This window comes from Lepisosteus platostomus, chromosome 24 (genome assembly GCF_059453375.1).
Source record: "Lepisosteus platostomus isolate fLepPlt1 chromosome 24, fLepPlt1.hap1, whole genome shotgun sequence".
In the NCBI taxonomy this organism is placed as follows: domain Eukaryota; kingdom Metazoa; phylum Chordata; class Actinopteri; order Semionotiformes; family Lepisosteidae; genus Lepisosteus; species Lepisosteus platostomus.
In genome coordinates, this window is record NC_142634.1 from 7,604,305 (window position 1) to 7,626,426 (window position 22,122).

The window sequence follows — 22,122 nt, forward strand, 5'->3', positions numbered from 1 at the left end:
TCAGGGTAAACAATAAAAGAGGTTGGAATAACAAATTGGACAATTAATGAATGTTAATAGGCAGAACAATATCTGAGGTGCAGATGTACCTAATTCAGATTTGTCCCAGAGACCCAAATTAGTCTCGTTAGTAAAACGAGACACTGACGTTTTGGAAAAGGATCAGTGAGAATAGATATAATTCAAAGAGTCTGGACCTACCCATGTGTTTTCAGCTAGCAAAAATTCATAAAATGAATTGATTCAATGAATTTACAGAATGTGTTTATGTTTCTTCAGTACTTAATGGTACACATGGGAAAAATCCTTAAAAATTCACTCCTAAATGTACCAGTAATTACAAGAGTGCCAGAAAGACGAAAACTAACCCCGCCGTTTGTGCAGTTAAGAGATCTCCAACTCAGAAAGTATCAGGTTTAAATTCTGTATGGGGAACAGTTAGTACACTGTTGAACTAGGTACCTTTCGCCAATTTCTCCTGTAATATGTGGTGCTGTTCAAATGTATGTTGCTTTGGATAAGCATGCCAGCCACATAAATTAATAATCCATTAAGACAGTGTGAAGGTTGGTTAAACTGCTTTAATGATTAGTTTCTGCAAGGGATCTCTCTGACAAGGAAGTGAATATTTTATTGTGAATTATCTGGCCTGTTCCTGCTTTAAAAGATGCAGAAGCCTTTATGATAATTTGAAAAATAATTTGGAACACTGAATGATTCAGATGTCTAACAGCACTATTATAAATATAAAATGTAATACTGTATGCTTCTGCACTCTGTGAATATTAAGTACCGTAAATCCTGTTTTTGAAGTCTTCAGTACTGTATTCCAATAAACTGTTAAATTACCAGAAAATCCTTCATATCCATATAATATTGAATCAGCTTTTCAGTGAAATATACAGTTTGAAATTTTTTTTGCTTGTCCACATCTGATAGAAATGTCATTAAGTATAGAAATATTTAGTGAATGACTAAATCTTAGGCGGGCCTGCATAGTAGCCAACACTGCAGGAAAACAACGTTAGTTCTTTCAAAGATCTGAAACATAGAGTAATTTCGAGCTGTACTGTATATATGCAGCCTTCAATCAAATAAAAGTGAATATAGTCCAGTAATAGATATTAAAGATAAACTCAAAACAGAGATGACAGATTTGATTTAAAAAACTACAAAGAGAATAAACATAAAAGAGGAGATATTTGTCCAATTCGTTTAATTGCCCATAGTAAAAGCTTAAGTAAGCTTTCCTGTCCTAGTAACTGTATTAAAACAAGCAGCGTTGCTGGGCAGAAACAGTAAAGAATTCTGTGAAGAGCTTACAACGAGTCATTGGAACGCCAATTACTCTTAATTAGGAAATATGATGAGAGAGCATTTCAAGAAGTAAGAAAAAGATCTTTTGGTATACAGTATAAACAGTGTCCAAAGGTAAAATATTAAGCAAGAGTGTTCAAACGTCTTCCTCAGCTCACAAGTGTTCCAATATGTTCAAAAAAGTTCTCTAAAGTCCCAAATTGTTCAAAATCATTCATAACATGCTAAATTCCTCCCAAATATTCCTTAATGTTCCAAAGAACTCCCACAAGTTCAAATGTGTTGTGAAATTTTCACCAAAGTTCAAAATGCCAAGTTACTAACTCAGATTTCTTAAATAGATAACAGTTCTTGCATTAGTTTAATTACATTGTTTAAAAAATTACCAGGATAAATAACAAACAGATCTTACACAATATAGTCATATTTTCAGCTGTACTAATATTTCAAACAAAGGTTTCCATTTGTAACATGTTCTAAAAACATGCCAACATTTCTCGTTAAATAATTAGTGTTGACATTGAGGTGAGTAATAGTTTTATGAAAATGAAAAATAATCTTTGTCAATGAAATTAAATTGGAAGAATAAAATGTTGCTTCTTAGCTGTACTCATATACAGATGTAGATTTTGTACATTCATTTGTTATAATTCAGCTCAATATTTTTTTTTACTTCTTGTCTTACTGTCTGGTTGTCCAGCTCCATGTCTGACTAGTTTTTCTGTGTTGCTGTGGTAAGGGAACTGTTCTGAACAACAGTGCAGTTACCACCCACTCTCTGAATTTCTTTGCCATTAGATTAGAGTGGAGTTATTCTTAAACCTCTGAAGGCCACTATGTCAGCCATTCAGCACTGCAATAGCAAGACACCAACAGCCATGCTGAACTTTAATTGCTTTTCAATCTTTTTCAGCTCTGAACTGGAGAACACAGCACTACAATCAGACTCTGGTGCAGTACATTGTACAAGAAAACAGTATTTGTGGAAAGCTTGCAGTTAGTTTAACACTGGAATAGAAAGAAAACCTACAAAATACCAAACAATAAAACAAAATTTGATCTAGAATATTTTCACATCCATTACCCAGATCAAAAAAATGGTGCTGGTTTGGTGAGGTGGTCTCTCCCTTGAGCCTACTTACTGTTGCATAAACAATAACGAATGCTAAAAAATAGTTTCAATCTAATTGTTACTTATTGTATTGTACTTGGTCAGGACTATGTATTCTGTCTGCACAATAAAAATGAGTTTGTGCTTGATTCATCATTACAGCTGTAGCCATCACATTATACTCTTCTGATATATTCTCTGGTACAACACAGTGACCATTGGATTGGTAACTGGTCCATTTTTATGTCAATTTTATTTAAATTCAATGCTGGATAAAATGCTGTGTAGGTGGAACCCAATCACTTTAAACTTAAAAGTGATTTTTCAAGGGTGGCCCAACAGCTTTTTAAAAGAGCTTTGTAATTACATTTAATAAACAGCCATAGTAACGGAATAAATTTGGAGCCAAAATGACAAAAATGTGATTTGAAAGAAGCAGTATGCCTCCAAGGCTTTCAATCAGGTACATAATAGCAGCACAGTTAATTAGACTGTGCTTGACAACATGTGCAATCAGACATTACTAGCCTTACGTCTCGTTATTCATTCAGGCTGCTGTACAGTACGTTTTCAAGACGAAGAGTTAAAAATGTGTCAAAAGCAAATTATTCCCCTACTAGATTTTTCCACCTCAGATTTGTGAAAAGAAATATATTTCCCTTAAAACTATTGCTTGCTAAAGAATGTACATAAGAATACGCTAAATTTGTAAAATTCATACCCCTTATTTTCAGATAGATACTGTATATTGTGACACAATATGGGACAAGGGTACAGAGAGGCTCTCTATGGAAATGGAGGGGTCTAAGATATATCAAATATTTATCATTTTGCTTATTTAAATTCAGTGGCTTGGTGAGCCCATAAGCACAAACTACATTTCCCAGGTGGCCAGTGTTGATTAAGGCCAATGGTATATTTGCCCTGAGTTAACTGGGCAAAGGAGTTCTCAACGAAGGTCTGTGCTCAGGTACATAAAAGTGTGACAAACAAGAGACACCTTTTAAGAGAGGCTAGTTTGTCAGGCTGAATCTGCTTTGTTATAGTCCTATAATCAAAATAAAGGCTTTTGGTTTAAAATAGTCAGCTGATTACCCATCAAGCCATTTTCCAAACCTGTACGGAGGGACCGTATAGAGAGGACTTTTGGAAAAGGAGCAGGTATTCTTTAGTTTTTTCTTCTTTTGAAAGTACCAAAGTCTGTTGCTCGGAGTTGGATCATCAAAATCCCGTTAATTAAAAACAAAGCGCAAGGACAACTTCACATTTTCAGCACATGCAATCTTCTCCTTATGTTAGAGGGCAGGATAAAAAGAGCTTGGGTGAAGTGACCAGCACCCCAGTGCCTTTTGTCGCAATGCTAATGCTCGTCCTGGGGACCCACACACTGAATGGTGTACGTTGCAGTCGAACTCTTTATTTAAAGTAATCCTTAACTGAATCAGCAAATTGCTGGGTTGAACTCAATGCTAGTTTTACTCTACAAAGCTTGGAGATCTTAAGGGACTTATATCATTAAGCACTATATTTTAACAGCCTTAAAGGATATTCATGCTGAAGATTTTGTATAAAGGCACAAAAAAACATTTGAACATCAGAACCACTCAGTTGCTTAGTTATTCAAAAAAAAAGTAACTTTCAAATAAAGAGGAAATGTATAAAACCAGAAATGCTACAGTCCAGTTCAACATTTGCAAAGTGAAAGACAGACTCTTGGAGGAAAGTGAGGATTTTATGCAGTTTTAGAAAACATCTTTGACACTGTAAAGTCTAACTGAGTTGATCAATGCACATCTGCATGATGACAATTTCAGCTCAGGCACATCATTTTGATTGCGCTCCGGCAATACATATCACTGTGCTTGAGCAACTGCAATTTCAGGATGAACAAAAGTTCTTGCAAAGTTTTAGTGGGTAGAGTGTGGGACCGGCTAAATAGATACTCATCAGTTTAATATCCTCCGCACTACCACTAAGTACTCTAGACCACAGCATGATGCTGCATGAGTCAAGCAAGCACACACAAAGAAAAGAGATGTGCACTATTAAGCCCTGGCTGGGTAGCAGAGCGGTATAGCAGCGAATGATACTGCCACACAACGTTTGGGTCCTGGGTTTACTTCTGGGATAGGGTGCCTTTACTATGATTTGCACATTCTTCCTGTGTTTCTATGGGCTTTCTCCATGTGCTCCAGTTTCTAGATTAATGTGTGTCTGTAAATAGTGTCTGTGCACTCTTTGAGGGTCTGATATCCCCTCTTGTGCCTTGTGCCTAATGCTTGCAGGTTGACTCTAGGTTGTCACAAGTCCGAACCAGGAATAAGCAGCTTGCTGATAATGGATGGGTGCATGCATAAACACAATTTCCTTCGTGGTGGATGTTTTTTCAATGAACACGTAATCCCTTGTCCTTTAGATCAGGCTGATACAGGAGTTTGCTTTTAATCCCCTCACTCTTTTCCTCTTCAAGCTAGCATCTGTTCAGGAAGAGGCACTCACTCTTAGCCATCCCCTCTTCTCCCTTTCCATCTCCCTGCTTGCCATCTGCTTCAACTCCGGTTAGGTCTCCTCCCTCCCCCACCTTCTCTCCCCCTCCAAAACTGGTTGCATTTTTAATGAGCCTCACCCTGGTACAAAACAGCTTGCAGGATATAATGACCCAGAGAGAAATCCTCCAGCTGGAGTGTTCGTGAACACATCACCCTTTTTTCCCCCGGAGTTGAAAGAGGGTGGGGGGAGGGGTACCTCTCTAATTACCCAACGGCAGGCAGCAAGGGAGGCTACAGTCAGCTCCAGTGACGTTTGAAGAAAAGGACAATACATAGAAAATGAAAGGGCAATAATTACACATCCCCATTCTGTAGTTTCCTTTCTCTCTGCTATCAAGCATTGTCAAATGCCCAGTTCAGTGTTTATGCATTGCAGTATGTTACTTCAGCAAAGTGGAAGATTGAGGCCTGCTTACTCAGTGGGAATGAATGCTTTCGATCTGCTATTACAGTACCCACAAATTCTGTTGAAAGAGATATTTCCCTTTAAACAATGAATGCCTTTGGATCTTTCCCAGCATAATTTCCTCAGGGTCTTCTCTGTGTTCTAGTGTGTATTTAAGAATGGATACAATAAAGAGAAAGAAAACCCTTCCAAAGCTAAACGGTGGCTTAGTTACATGTGATTTTTTAAAAGGATGCTGGGTTTTTAATCTGTGTGCCACACCTGCTAACATCCTCCCAAACACACAAGAGGTGAGTTACATCGAGCACAACTATCAAACAATGCAAAAGTGACAAGAATGAAGATCATAATTTTACTGGGGTATATACTGTATGATGTTTTACTCTAAAACGGAATATATTGGATTCTATAGTATTCAGACAGGATTCATGTTTGAAATTGCTCAGTTACACTTTATGTAGAGAAATTATAGAAACCATATAGCTATAATAAGAAAATAACAGAGGGCAGACTTTATTATTGTTTTGCGTGTTCTGGAAAACCACTCTCACAAGTAATTAAATTTGGATTATACTATGCTATGGAAATGCAGCTGAATATATAATTGAAATACTAGATTAGTTTCAAAGAAAAGCCCTTATTCTGTCAGAAGGGAGTATTTCCCTTATTTCACATTTTCTGTACAAATTGCTTATAATTCATCAGTCAGTTTTGTTAAAATAAGAAGCTTACCTAAAAAAAACAAGTAATCATCTTCACCAAGCAAGTAAGGTATTAGCAAACTGTCATGTCTTGATATTTATTTTTTAAGAAAATATATTGACACATTCAAAGAGTAGCTAACTATATACATATATCAGCATAGTTAGGGAATTTTATATCATTAGTACTTTTGTAAACGTTTAGTGTCTCTTATGCCCACTCTGATTCAAAACACTTAGAAGAAATATGTTTATTTTACAAGCTTATTCATTTATTTACTCACATAAAAGCCACGTTTCTAAAATAATGCAAGTGGTTTGAAAAAAACAACAAAATGTTGCTTGCCTTTCATCATTTTAAAAAGAAACAGGTTTTAACTCTGAATGGTTTAAAAAATAAAAATATCGGAAGACCTGAAAAACACTGTAATGCTCAAATGTATTATATTCTGCAGTGCTCATCTGCTAACTACACAAACTGGCTACAACTTTGTATGGCAAAGAAGGTTTCTGCAGACTTCAGTCAACATTTATGAGCCTCTCATAACGGTCTGCCCTCCCAATGACTGAATTAGGATTGGGTGAGATAAGAGTTGTCAGCGCTAGATCTTTACGGAATGTAAAGACAGCAAAGCTGGGATAAGAGATACTGGCAGAGCACACAGTGGTTTGAAATGAATCACAAATCACTTTTCATTTGCCAATGCTAGCTGCTGATAATCCAACAAGTAACCTTTGTGATACTGGTGAAAAAAAAGAATAAATAAGTAGAGCAGTTCATATCTGACAAAGGCAGAAGACAGTTCAGATCTTAAGGCAGAAAACCCATCAATTTTTTTAGGTATAATGCAGTTTTTACACAGTTTGCCCCTTTTTGGCAGGTCACGCAGACGTTTCCCAAAGATGTGTAATTTATTAACCATTGCCAGTTATGAGGAAAGTTAGGTGTGGAGCCAAAAAGCTTTTAAAGACAGCCTGTTCCTCTGGGCCTTTTTCTATTTTCATATTTTGTTTATAACATGATGCACTCAGCAACTCAGACAGAATCTATTAACTGAAAAAAGTAGACAAATGTATCCGAAATTAATCAAGGGAAACAAATTAATCCGAACCATGTGTCTTAAATTCGGTTTTAAATTCAACAAATAGCCCTATTCTTCTCATAAGTTAAAGGTATAGTAAAGTGGATCGGTTTGAAATGAAGGCACTTACTTGCTCAAAGTCCTTCTGGCTGTTATACTGGCTACAATGATGCTTTCTGGTCTCGGAGTGGCCACAGCTTTGAAGGTTCCCTTCCAGAACTTTTCAAAGAGCTGCTTCTCTCCTTGCTGCACGCTGGCCATGGCTTGCTGCTCTTCAGACTGGGCTCGTGTGACCGAAGGCTGGAAGTAATGGGGGGATGTGGCTGACAAGGCTGCTGCTGAAGCTTCAGTCGCTGCCTGCTTGCTGCTGCTTCTCACACACAACACTCCTGAGCAAGGGAGCTGTCCAAATACTGAAGCCCAGAGCTGCCGCAAAAGCCTTTAAGTCTCTTCAAATGCCAGGGAGCAATCAGTTACTGCCGTTTCCTGTCTTTCTGTCCATGTGATAACGCTTGCTCCACTAGAGACAATGTGATGTCACAAAGGCTGCACGACGCACCATTTATTTAAGGGTTATCATTATTTTCACCATCCCTTGCCTTCTGTTCATTTGCCCATGGATTTCTTGCTGTCACCTGCTTTGCCTTGGTTCAAGGGAGGCAAGCCAGTGTCCAGTCCACTCACCATGAGTTCAGTCTGCGGAGGCTCTGTCCGTGCCGCTGGATGTGAGCTTCGAAGAGAAAGCCAGTGTGTAGCCAAGGACAGTGTAGTGTCGTATGGCTGGGAGAGTGTGCGCGTGTGTGGATATATGTGCCCAGCTGACGATCTCTTGTTTTGTCTCTTGTAGGCTCTGACGTTGAAGCTGGGGTTGGGTCACCAGAGTAGGATGTCTTTTCTCTCTCTCTCTCTCCTCTTACTCTGTCTCTCAGTCTTCAACAAAAAAGCGGAGCCTGCTGGTTCCATCAGCATAACAAAAGGCAGCAGGTTTTGGAGAATAGGCATTACGTGTGCCTGACACAATGCCTCAGGGGGAATTGCCTGAAACTTCCCACAATGCCTGTGTCATTTCTCTTTGACCCAGAGGTGCTCAAGGATGGAAGAGAAGCCAGAATAACAGCCTTTTGTCTTATGATAAAGCAAATTCTCAAACCACCTCATATGCTCTATGATATCCTCTGTGATAGATGTAAAAAGTTACGGATTCATTTTTCTGTTTTTGCTCAATTCCATAATTCCATGTTAAAAATGAGTATAATGTTCCAATTTAGCTTCATGCTCTTGGCGTTGATTAAAAAAGGTACTGACCAATTGTGTTAAGTGAATGCACATCAGAATTATCTGGAATCTTAAAAAACCAAGGCCGAAGCATTCAGTAAAAGGATTTTAGTCTGAAACTGAAAAAGTAAGCACTACTACTTTTTCTTCTTTACTGAACATAGATGTGTGATGTAAAATGCTACAAGAAAGTGTGGTGGTGAAAGTGTTATAAGTGTTTTTTTTATAAATCAAGACATTTTAAATGTATTCAACATATTTTTAACTTCTAGTTGGTGTCTTGTTGAAAGAACTGTAAATTGGTTTAAATACTTTACAGATGTTATAAATAGGATTTTCTTACAGTATTTTAACACTAAAATATACAGTACACTAAATATATGCAACAGTGAATTTCACGGAGCCCAGTTGCTAGTTGCTGTCTTGTTGAAAGAACTGCAAATTGGTTTAAATACCTTACAGATGTTATAAATAGGATTTTTTACAGTATTTTAACACTAAAATATACAGTACACTAAATATATTCAACAGTGAATTTCACGGAGCCAGCAGATAGGTTTACTACAGCTGAGTGCCCACATTTCTATTACCAACCTGGATACTGGAAGATCTTGTTCAGTGGTCTGCTACACAATTTTGGATTATGATCCCATTTCCAGGGCTCCTAAGGGTCCAAAGAGCACATATCTTGAGCCATGAATATGTTCATATTTTATCTTCTAAAAACAAAGATATTGGCAGAGATGAAAAGCATCCAGCTCCTAAACCCAAAAGAGACAGAGATAGTCTTCTTATCCAGACTACATATCTCCATGTGGATTGTGTAGCGTGTTGCCTCTAAAAACACAATATATTACAGTAGACTCTACTCAATGTATTTATGTTTTGAATTGATAAACATTTTCAATACAATCTTTGGGTCCTTTTTTCTGATTTACTCAATGCTTAGGTCTGGCACAAAATGGTAATTAGGAAATGCAGAACTGAAGTGTTATTTCAAAATAACTATTTGTGTTTTTTCAGTATTCTTTAATTGTACCACATTGCTTCCAATGGATCCCTTGAGTTAGTATTTAGGTTTTGCAATTTTAGAAAGTCACTACCAAGTGTAAAATGCAGTATGGATTAATGCGTCAAAGCTACTAACAGCAGTGTAATGTGGTTGGCTCCTGGGCGTTTAACTTTGACTGCCTTCATTAAAATGCAAACTGTGATTAGCAGAGCATTCTATGACTCCAGTATGTCCAGTCTGAAATATGATGATAAGGTATTGCATTTACATTTGGTCATGTTTTTTGCAATTGCTTTTTTTGAACCCCTTTTCAATCTACAAACCTCACACACCTGAGCCCAATCAGGTCTGCTCAAGGCAGAAAACCTTCCTGTCAAATCTTTCTTTCAGAGGGAACTAGGTCATAAAATGAAAACTTAATGAGATGGCAAAAAATGGGGAAACTTTACTCTTTTCCTTAGCATAAAATGGTTTCCTAAGCATTTAGGAAACAAGCCTCAATGCATACAGTGTATAAATATATATTATTGAAAATAATAATATTCCAAAATGTCACAATCGTGTACTGTGCACCTTCTAAATTTAAACTTAGAAGAAGGACACCTTTTACTGTTGGTGTTTAACCATTTAGGAAAGGATAAAGAACTATTTTTAGTGTCTTATGTGGATAATGGTTTTAACTTAAGCGACTTAAATTTGTATTTATTTATCCAGATTAACTTTTTAGTGGAGTAGTCTGAATGAAGTACTGTACCTACCTCAGGGGTACAACAGGAGGCCCCACCTGGGATCTGAATCCACAAACTAATATTGACTAATATGATTCTGCATAGATCTATAAGTAGCCACTGTATTGTTCACACTACTACCATATTCACTTCATTGTCAGACGTGCTAACGAGTTGTGGCATTTGAAGAAGTGCACACATTGACACTTCAAACTGAAGGAAGAAAGAATTCCTAAAGCAACAGCCAAGTAGATGAGTATTAAGCACTGGTGCTGACACAAGAACGTAATGCTTTTTCTTTGGATTTGTATGTATGCAGGAATCAAATCCCATTTAAGGTTTGAGATTAGTTTAATTGTAACGGAAATGGCGATTTCCTGAGAACACTGAAGGAGACGTATAAGGCGTATTTCCCACAACAGTGTTACAGAGGGTTTTATAGACTAAGTCCAGCCATGCTGTTGCTATGAATGGGGGTTTAAGAGTGATCATTTCCCTTGTGGTCTAGTGGCTCCTTCTGATTATGTTATCTCACTTTTCAGCTATTTCTGAGATATCATGTACAACAGCAGGTGTCGGTTTAAAATTCACTCAAGCCTGGTCAGGAGTTACGACCCCAGGCCAGAGTCAGATTTCTACAGATTCATATTTTTTTTAGATTAGTTTTGCTTGTGTATGCTTTCTCAGTTTTCGGTCGCACTCCAAAATGAGTCAGTTAAAGTAAAGGAAATCTTTTCAATTACACCTCTTGCTGTTGCAGAGGTATTGAGCAGAGACATGTTGTGCAGTCAATCTCCCTAGGTAATTAAACTGCATACTGTAGCTCTCCACCAGTCCTCCCTCTTTCTGGTTCTTAGCTACAGAGATAGATAAGGTGTAGGGGATTTATATTAACATGTTCTCTACAGTTCTCCAACATTCATGTAGAAACATCAGTAGCTGAGCAATGCCAATCCATGATTTTTTGGTAACAAATAATTAACATTAATTCAATCTGTGAGCTGAATAAAGAAGTAAGAAGCATCTATATTTAATGTCAATAAAGTTTCTTAACAGAAAGAACAGCAAAGGTCCCATTGCAGTTCTGTACTTGGTAAATTACTGGCTACAGAATGTCATTATATTTGGAAATTTTGTGGCATTAATAAAACATGACAATTTTCATAGGCACTCACACTTCTCATATTGTTCAATTAGAGGGAGCTCTATAATGATTTCTCAATTCTCCTGCAGTTTTGGGAGCTTCACCAAGTACCATCTGTAATCAGTGCCCTGAATCTCATTTATGTTAATAAATATTAACACAGATCAAATAAAATAAACAGAAGTCAGAAACTATCAGGTGATGACCATTGACGAGAGTCTATGACCTTCATTAAAAAATATTCGAAAAATTCCACTAAGTGAATTTAGGCTTGTTGGCCACCTTTGGTAATTGCTGTTTGTGTATTTTTAGAGCAGCAAACTGGTTCTTGTCATAAGTTTTATTAAGGCTCAACAAAGGGGTGAAGGGGAGTATGCATAATTGTCTTTCCAAGTGCTCCTGAACCGTTGAGCTCATATCGCACAATCACTCCCTAAGTTGACACTAACTGGCATCCAATTCTGCAGACTAGGCTTAAAAAGACCCATAGAAAAAGCATGATAATACTTTTGCTGAGGCAGCGGGAACAGATACAGTATATAGATTTTGTAATGGAGATGTTTTGTGCAACAATGATGGAGAAATCTTTCTGTAAACCCCCATTATAAAAGAGAACCAAATTAACAAACAGGTGGATTTGAAGACTTCAGTCCCTGAGCTAATTAAAAAATTTCTGACACAGCATGATTAATTGAAGGTTTCAAAAACACCTACATTGTATTTACAATGGCATAAGACATACAGTACAGTATATCTTCTTAAAAATGTCATTCCACATGTGGTTTACAAAGTGAAGACAAAATATATATGGCAGCTACATATCTGTAAATCAGTTGCTTGTTTTGTTACATACAAGTGCGAGAGATAATGAACTGTATATTTGTTTTTTTGAGTATCTCTATATAAAGCACAGAACATCAGCTTAAAGAGACTCAGAGTGGGTAAATGGTAATTGAGCTGGAGTTAGACTTGACAGTGACAGCACCATTTCCGCCAGCTTCTTAACTGAAAACTGAAAATATTTTCTCAGGTCCATTGCTCCAAGACAAAATGGTGAATGCTAACAGAGTGTGAAAGATTCCCCCAATTTTCTATAAAAATCAGTAGGAAGGCAAAAAAGCTCAAATTTCTGCATGTAAGGCACTGTAAACTGAATATTTGAATAAAAATGAATGTACTAATAGTCAATCATATAGTATTTCCTTAAAAGGATAAAAACTATTTTATTTGTTGAATGCAAGAGATACTGTATTAATAGTCGCGTATCTTTGTTATTTTCATTATATGAAGTAATGTAAATTAAAGCGACATCATTTTGTGAATATATTATTTGTGCAATACCAGTGATGATCCTCAAGTTTTATTTAAAGGATAACTGCAACACTGTTTTTATCTTTCTGGGTTAGAAAGAATCAGCATTGATGAGTGTATTTCAAACCACAATAAAAGTAAAACGTACACAGTAACCTTTAAAAATCTCCAATCTACATCACAAAATAGACAATTTCTAGGTATGCGCAGCACAATATTCTGTGATTCAGAAGGAGACAATAAAACTTCTGATGATGTGATGCAGCCCTATAACATTGTAAATAAGCAGGCTTGTGAATATCTCTTTTAATCCAATAAAAATATTGCTCTCAATTTTGAGACTGTTTTCTGGACAAATACTATTTACTTGTTAACTCTGCATGCTGATCAAGTTGAAACATTTCTATGGTGAAACGTCTGCTGCACAGCCTGTACTTATTCACTTGTACATCACATTACATTAGTCCTTCTGGTGACTAGTGAGCAGGAGGGGCTGCAGCACCTTGTTTGTGACAACATACAGTAGCAACTTACAGTACTTTCACAAAGTTCACAATTTTGTGAAACCATGTCAATTAATTAACAGTATTGTGTTAACGAGATTTAATAACCAGTCTGAGAAATTGGGACTGCAATTCTCCTTTAATTGCATACATTATTGTATTCATTAAAGATCTGCCATTTACTCACTTACAAGCCTCAATATCTGGGTTATTTTAAAATATTTTTTATTTGCTGGCTCCTGAAATCACACGTTTCCTGAAGTGGAGAGTATTATTTTAGAACCCTGACACTAATACATGAGAACACAAAATAGTTGATGAGGGACAATAATAATAATAATAATTGCTTGGACACTCCACTCAAAGTGCTTTACAGGTAATGGGGACTCCCCTCCACCAGTGTGCAGCCCCACCTGGATGATGTGACGGCAGCCATAGTGCGCCAGTACACTCCCCATACACCAGCTATTAGTGGGGAGGAGAACAGAGATATGAAGCCAATTCATAGATGAAGCCATTAGAAAATACATATATGTTTGTAAGTTAAATTAAATTGCCTCTTCTCTGAGGTTGTACAAGGCATACAATCAATAAATTATGAAGCATGTCAAGCTAATAAAAATACCCTGCCTAGTACTGTATGTAAAAGACTTGCTGTGGCTTTAATTGAATGTAATATTTAACAGCACTGCTAAAAGCTTATAAAGTACTAGGAAAGGGTCAATATAAGTCTGTTATTTTGAGAGACATGACAGTGATAAGTAAGGGTTAGAGCGCCGTTATTTTTGTGTGCTCTTTGTACTCTTTCAAAAGCAAAAGGCACAGCATCGGATACTGAACAAGAAAAAGGTGAGAGGTTCTTTCCCCACACTAAATTATACTATCATCACTGTCACTCAGCTTTCACTCATAGAAAAAGAAGCTTACAGCATAAGCATCACATAAGATAAACATACATTTTTTATAGTGTGGTAACAATAACTTCAATATCTCACTGTTTTAGAAGTCATTTACTTACTACTGGTTCTATATAATTCAAACATCATTTTTACATCAGTTGAGGATGGATAAAGGAGGATTTCCAAAGATAACCATATTTACAGTATTTGTTTAAAATAATTCATATTTATCTGTAGCCTGTGCTTTGTTTTAAAATGTATAAAATGCATTACAGAAGATTTATTGCTGGGTGAAGAGAATCGGAGATACGATTATTTCTTCCTGCAAGAGAAAAACACAAGACTTTACAAGGTTTTCCTCTTTTTTGGTGTTTTAGCATCAACGTTGACCACTTTCCCTCATGGCTTCTCGCTTATTAAAAAGTTAGCTTCCTAATAATATCTGATGACAATCATGTTTACATTTTCCCTGTAGAAATCGCGCTGTAGAAACAGAAATCTAAAAATATGCAGCTGAAAACAAGGAGCTGGTGTGTGCGTATGATAGTTCATTTATAGACTGTCTGGCATTGTACAAACAGGTTTAAGTGAACACAGGAGACTGAATTTCACTCTTCTGAGACAGCAGGGAGAGCAAATAATTGACCCAAGGCATCCTATTTATTTTGGGTAAATTGATTCTGCCTATCACAGAAGCTTCTCCTTTCATTTCCAGACTTAGTACTTTGCAGCAGGTGGTACAGATTTAATTGGTACCCAATGCATAAAAAAAAACAACAGCAGCAATCAAAAAGGAAGACATAGTGAAAGTATTTTTAACTTTTTTTTTTACTAGAAGCAATGACCTGACTTTTAACATTTAGAGTGTCCGAAAGCAAACATGGAGACCTGTTTTTCTGGCTGATTTTTTTTGGGCATTGGACAGTATGTACAGTATCTGTAAGTGTGAAATAATAGGCTGAGATGAAAAATGAAACATGTACAAACAAAAGAAATACAAAAGTCAGTGCTTCTTTGGAACCTCTTAAACTCACTGTGTCAAGCGATTGATAAACATAAGAATTTAACGTGACAGTTTGCTTCATACAGATCATAGGAAAGACCTTCAGTGAGGATTTGAATTTTATCATTCATTTAGTAATCACATAATAGTCTGCAAAAAGAAAGACATAAGTATGAACACAGTTATTCCTGCAAATACAAAAACAACAGACATACAGTATAGAAATAGTGAAAAACTGCTTTTTCTTTCTTATGATTTCTTTAGGCTGTCATACCTCTGCATTCCTAAAGACAATGATGACTAAGAAGGCACATGAATGAATAAACCTTGATGTAGGTTTATTCATTCGTGTGTGAAGACTGTTTAATCACACACAATGTATAGAATTTGTGTAGCTATGTTTCTGCTAGGTTATATTAATAGGTTTTTCAATGTGTGACACAGTAATTAGAGGAAGAACTGAACCTTTTAAATAGAGAAGACTAAAAGGGGACCCAATTCAAGTATCTAAATTTCCTCAAAGGTACTGAGCAAGTCCACCCAGCATACAGTACATCTATAGAATCAACAGTGACAAAAACCAGAGGATACAAGTGGACAAGCTACCTGGCCATGTTGTTGAATCTGTGGGTTATTTCCATGCTGAAAAGTAGAAAGAAGAAAAAATGTCAGCTGTCAGCACAAATTCTATGTTATAATCTTTGCATGTTTAACATACTGTACCCGAAAAGGTTCCAGACAAAATATTTTTTTCTTCTTTCTTTCTCTTAGTGCCGAATCTATAATGTTTCTGAAGTAAAATATTGTCAGAAAAAGTGTGATTTAACCGTTGTTGAACCTCAGCATAATTCAAAGTCGAATACATAGAATTACCTGCTTCTAGAACAGATGCCTTTGCCTTATTCCCTTTTGTTTATTGTTAAGACTTCCTTTCTAATGCTCTGGGCTTGAGCAGCTGATGATGAAAAAAAAAGCATCACAGATTGATTTGCTGTTATAATCTAATCAATTAACCTGATTCATGGAACCAGTGTTGACAAACACAAATTCCCACTGTAATGACTTTTCTGTGAGTATATTTCAATCTTAATTACAGGTTATGATTTTTTTCTTTTCTGCTTAAGGTCTTCCTTATCCTCTGAGGCTGTTGCCTGGTTACATACTCCATAATGGATTGAAATTTATTTCTATATACGCATTATCTATCTACTATGGGTATGAATATTAATGGGCTTTTCTTTCAATTACAAATCTACAGGAGATGGAACTGTCTTATGACTTATTATTCAATGTGTTTATGCATATTAAGTCAAAGATACTGTAGCAGCCAAAGACAGCCAGCTATATTTGCTCATGTATTATCGCTCATATTATTGTTTAACTGCGTGACATAGCTAACTTTGGCCAGTAACATATGTTAAATACTATATGTTTTATGTTATATCTCTCTATCTCTATCTGATACCCTCCATAAGACATTAAAGCATACTGTATATGTGCAAAAAAACCCAAAAAAAGGTACAGCAAAAAGTTTAACTTCACTGTCCCAGTATTTATGGAGGGCACTATATCTATGTATGAATTAACATATTTCATAGGAGAGGGTGCGAGTTAAGAACAGAGGTTTTGCCTATGGATAGACAATATAACACTCATCATAACCTGAAGATATGATCATTTTGATATCTGTTTACTACATATAAATGAATGTACAGTACCTTATTAGATTGCTGTGGTCCATCTTATAATCTTTCAGTGAACCATTGTTGCACAAGCTCGAACTCATATAAAACACTGTTCTTTTGTTTTGTTATATGTTAATTACAATCATTATCCTCAGAGCAAATCTGTTGCCTATACTTGTTTTCATAGTGTATTGGGAACTCTGTCATTACTGATATACATCTGTTGTACATCTGTTTGCTCAGCGATACATTTTTAAATCAGAAATTGGAGGGGTATCCCTGCCAGCCATTCAGTGAAAGATACATGGAAACCTTTGGTTTGACTGATATTTAACAAAACAACTGCAGGATCCACTGGGAGCATTCAATTTAACGGCTTGATATTTTCCTGAGAAGTGGAAAGTCAGCTTGTATATGTTATTACCTTAAGGTTTCCTGCTCTTGCCCCTCTAAAATTGAATCTGACAAAGAGTGGAGAATATGACATCTGCAGTAGCTAGATCTACAGGAAACAAAAAGTAATTAATCCCTAAGCTTTTACTGTAGTCTCAGGATTTGAGATGAAGGTCTGCTAATGTATAACCATTTGCTTGTTCCATGTTTAGTTTTAGACCCCCCAAAAATGACTGTAATAATCTAATATTTCAGCTGCTTATCCATCTTTCAGAAGAGCAACACACCATGTCCAATTGAGTTGTTTAGAATTTCGCCATTATTTAGAACGATTGGAATAGAAAAGCTTCTTTTTCATGTCTAGAAAAGATATAACAATTAACAATATTGTAATATTGATGTTTCGATTATATCAATTCGAGCACGAACGAAAATTGCAATGTAATTACAATATACTGTACAGTGCCCATAATTATACTGCAGTTTATACCTACAATCTGGTTTATTCAAAATGTAACCAGGGATAAAGCTAATAAGTTATCTGTTCATGTGACCAGCTTCTCATTTTAATAATATTATATATGCTTTATTCTAAAGCAAACAAAAAAATGTCTTCAAAATACTTCTTTTAAAGTGTCTTTACTGCAGATAAAGTAAAGAAATATATAAAGGAAAAATACCTTTGGATTCTCGCAACTGTTTATTTTGTTTATTAATATTAGGTTTTTAGAATTAATACTAATATTGTAAACAATACTATGTCAGAAATACCCATTCTTTTATAATTGTGATAGCTTATGGGCATACTTATAGTTTAATGACCTAAATTGTGTGGCACTTAATCTGAGAATGAAATTAGTACTTTAACTTACTGAGACTTTTTAGCCTATAAATTTGAATGATCATTTTCAACAGCACATCACACAGTCATCAATGTAATATATAGAACTCTACCAAATACAAAATGGATGCAATTTTCACAATTATAGATAATTTATTCTACTTCACTTAGTTTTATACTCCTCAAGAGCAACACAATGCAAAGACATTTTCCTTGAGACCACAGTGAAATAAATGCTAAAAAAAGAGCTTTTCCTTTTTTGAATGCATTTCAAAATTAGGTGCAATTTTCTGTGTTCCCAGTTGTAATATGCAAGACCTGAACTATTTTTTCTCCCCTCTCATTAATATATGACCAGAATGTCCTTTTGGTGCTTTCATAATAATTGCACTGGGCTCTTGGACTGGAATAGCAATTACCATTTAAATCTGGGACATTGCTTATTAATTTCAAGTAATCAACCAATTCATTTACATTCTATGATTAGCTTGATTCCATTATCTGGTAATTATGCTAAACAAAGTAATTGCTATAAAATAGATTATTACAGAAACACCTCTACAAGGGAGATTGCTTTAAAAGCCACTTGACCACTACTGAGAAAAAAAAAATAACCAAAACATTTGTTGTAAAAAATAATGTTCTGGAATACAAAAAGCACATTAACTGGTCAGAAATGGATGTCAACAAGAATCGCCTACAGGATCTACTGTATATACAGACATATATTCTGTAAATGAATGCAAACGTATGGATGTTATTCTATTACAAGTCACATGTCATTACACAGGCACCTCTGGAGTTTTTTGTAGGTGAAAATCAGTGACCTGATTTTAAAAGTACTGAATTACGCTATTTGCATTACATGGAATGGATACATACAGTAAGATGATACCAACCTATTTAAAAAAATTCATTATGGAAACGACAATGAACCACTTGCTTTTTATATAATTAATAGATATACTGTACCATTTGGAGAAAACTGTTCTAGATTTTGCTTTATTTCAATTTGAATCTGACAGAAAGAAAGTGCATGGCATTCACAAAAGTGCTGATTTTGTATGGTTTGGAAAACAGCACAAATACCTAATAAATATTTAACAGAGCTGGAAACCAGTTCTCCTTATTAACCCACAGCAGCAACAGCAGCTTTCAAAAAAGTGCTGAAAGGCAGCATGTTAAAGACGTAGACAACATTTCAAAATTTATGGAAAAAAACCGTGCCGAAAAATCTAGTTGTCAAATTAATTGAATTTGTTTCAAGTTGGATAAATTAATAATATTTTAAAATGTCACCATACAATTCCATGAATAATTTCATATTGATTTTGTTCACACTCATTGTGTGTGTTTTGAATGATGGAAGTAAGGAAATTTGGGCAGCAAAGGAAATATTATTGTGAACAACTTCAGAGACCACTGTAAAGAAGCCTATATGAGGTTTAGGGTCAAAATCCCTACTGAAACCGGTACAATCCTTTGACTTTGTTCTAAATTTCTATCAGTCATCTAAATACTTATTCTAAGTATTATAATCTAAATACTTATTCAACTGGACTTATTTTACATTTTTTCAACTGATGTAGTACGAGATGCAGTACCTTTAAAACCTTCTGAGTTTTGGATAAAAAGTTAAGGCCTTACGATTAATCAAAAGTTTTGTTAAGTAACTGAATCGGAGTCAGTTAATTAAAAGCATTCAGAGTCAATCTGAAAAAAAAACCCCAACAAAGCCATAATATTTTAATGCAGTTAAAATAATCAACAGTAATTTATTTGAAACTGAAGAATTTGTCTCTGATCACATAATTAACTGATTAAATGAATTAAAGCATTTTAGTTCACATGCTTTTATTTCTGGTTTGTCTTTAAAAGAAAGTATTCATAATTGGCTATTAAATATCTGATCCTTTTTTACTTTTATATTTTTCTGCATCCTCAATATCTTCTGATGCCCCACAAATGTGTTGCAGAAAAAGGACATGATTTTTTAAAATTTTCACAGCATGCATGAGGATAAGTGAATTTAAGTTCATTGACAAGATTTGGCCTTGATCTGTAGCTTGATTTGTATCATTTAATTTGATTGGTAGCTGTAAGTTCATTGATCGAAAGATCTCATCCAGCATTTCTTTAGAGAAGCCAGGATACCTGCCTTTACCACCCACACAAGAATCTAGAAGCTATTGTCATAAATTATAAAAAGCAGAGGTACTAATACAGATCCCTGTTGTAGTAACAGACAAATAAGTTCTAGAACCCGAGATGAAGTTTAAAGAACTGAGTTTATTGCATGCAAGGAACAATAAGACCAAAGTATTGTTCGAAATATAGGTACAAAGCGTCCAGTTTATATAGCAAATTTCAGCCTCTTCTGACACAAATTGTTACCATGGTAATGGGGGGGCCACCTGTGTTTGGACATTCCCAAGACCTTTAACACTCTTAATGGTTGGTTATATCTTTCCTTAGTTGGGTGGGTGGGTGGGGGGGGTCTTTATCTTGCACTTGGAATTTCATATTAATTAACTCCTATCCCTGCCATAACTCAAAGGTGCCTAAGCATGGAATGTCTTACAAGAAGTCTTTGTGCAGAAAGAAATCAGTTAACCTCTTTTTCACATCTTATATCTTTCATCTTACAGTTACTCTGCTAAGTACGTCACAACAGTCCTTATTTGTGCTCATTTTAGAATCTGCTTTCTGTCCATTTGTTAGTTTATAGTCTACAGTAAATACTGTACAGTATATACACTTGAATGCTAACTGTCTGCAATTTGAGAATTAATCTTTTATGAGGAATTCTCTCAAAACCTTTGTTCTTATTATGGTTTCCCCAACATTATAATAATAATAATTGCTTACACTTATATAGCACTTTTCTGGACACTCCACTCAAAGCGCTTTACAGGTAATGGGGACTCCCCTCAAAGAAGTAGGATTTATTGGCATACAATTACTTATTTCAGTTTTATTACCCTTTCAATGGATTAGTTAACACCTAAGTAAAATATTTATTACATCTGGCATCCCCATTTATTGTCTAAGGCTCGTTATTATCTCTAAGACACTTTCCTTAGCCTTGTCTTGTTCTTCTGTTGTAAAACTGAAAAGAACACACTACTGTATTAAAGGTCTTACTACTATACTGTATCTTTATGATTCTGAATATTATTAAAAATGCTCCCTCTTTAAACAATACTTTAAAAAAAATAAATAAGCATTTCAGTTTCCTTTCTCCTTATATTTGGCTTAATTGATTTATTAAATCAATGGACCTCTGCTTTCTAGCCTCTGATTATTTTACTCATGGGACTAATCTGTATGTTTTACCTACAGTAATTTGTACACCTGATATACAAATATTTATTCATACAGGAATCTCAAACTGAGTTTTTTAAGGCTCTCAGGAGGGTTCAGATCCATATTTTCGAAATAATTGATTTCTGAAAACAAGCAAACTAAAATTTCCCATATGCAATGGCAAAATGAATACTTGCTCTTTACCCTTAAGTTACTGCAGGTCTGCCAAAAGTATTGGAAAATTCTTGGCCATCTCTTCTATTTATTAAGTCAAAAAAATGATGATAAAAGTATTTTCCTTTGTGTGGAACTAGATCATGCTTTGAAATAACATGGATACAGGAAGAAAAAGATATCTGAAGGTTTGTTATTGTTGTGTTTCTTTATTTATAGATTGGTGCAGAAGAAGTCAGCTTTGATTTCCCTTTTTTCTTTTATGCCATTTACCACATGAATGTTTTATACCATTTACAGACATTAGTCTTCCCGATGCTAAATGGCATTCCCATTGGAACAGCTTTCCTTGAACATCAAAGTAATTCTTTGTAATACCAGGCACCGCAAGAACATCTGAGGTCACTGATTTTATATTGCTTACATGTATCTGAAGCAATTTCATAATGTTTGCACCTAGATTTTTAAAGAAAACTCAAGAAACGTCAATGCCTGTATCTTTGGGTAGGCTATGGAGCACATCATGGAATAAATGTTATGTGATATACCCAAAGGAATTGTGCTGGTCTAACCTGGCAATATTGAAAAACAGAATCAGCATCTCATTTTGGCACAGTGCAAGATTTCTGCCTACGAGGTATATTTTTAGAGCTAGCCAATTACTGTTCATAAAAAAAACTAT

General features: G+C 35.4%; 1 protein-coding gene and 1 long non-coding RNA gene across 3 annotated transcripts in view; one reads left to right on the forward strand and one right to left on the reverse strand.

The window, feature by feature from the left end:
• Positions 1-8,015, reverse strand: part of srrm4 (serine/arginine repetitive matrix 4) — a 63,766-nt gene extending 55,751 nt beyond the window's left edge. For both annotated transcript variants that reach the window (XM_088617970.1, XM_088617969.1), the window contains exon 1: positions 7,297-8,015. In XM_088617970.1, the coding sequence (XP_088474096.1) occupies positions 7,297-7,427 (131 nt within the window). In that variant the 5' untranslated portion in view covers positions 7,428-8,015. The remainder of the gene's footprint in view (positions 1-7,296) is intronic.
• LOC148641504 (uncharacterized) lies at positions 7,782-8,318 on the forward strand. Its single transcript, XR_015929758.1, has 2 exons — positions 7,782-7,913; positions 8,014-8,318. It is a non-coding gene; the product is annotated as an uncharacterized LOC148641504 (long non-coding RNA).
• The last annotated feature ends 13,804 nt before the right edge of the window (positions 8,319-22,122 follow it).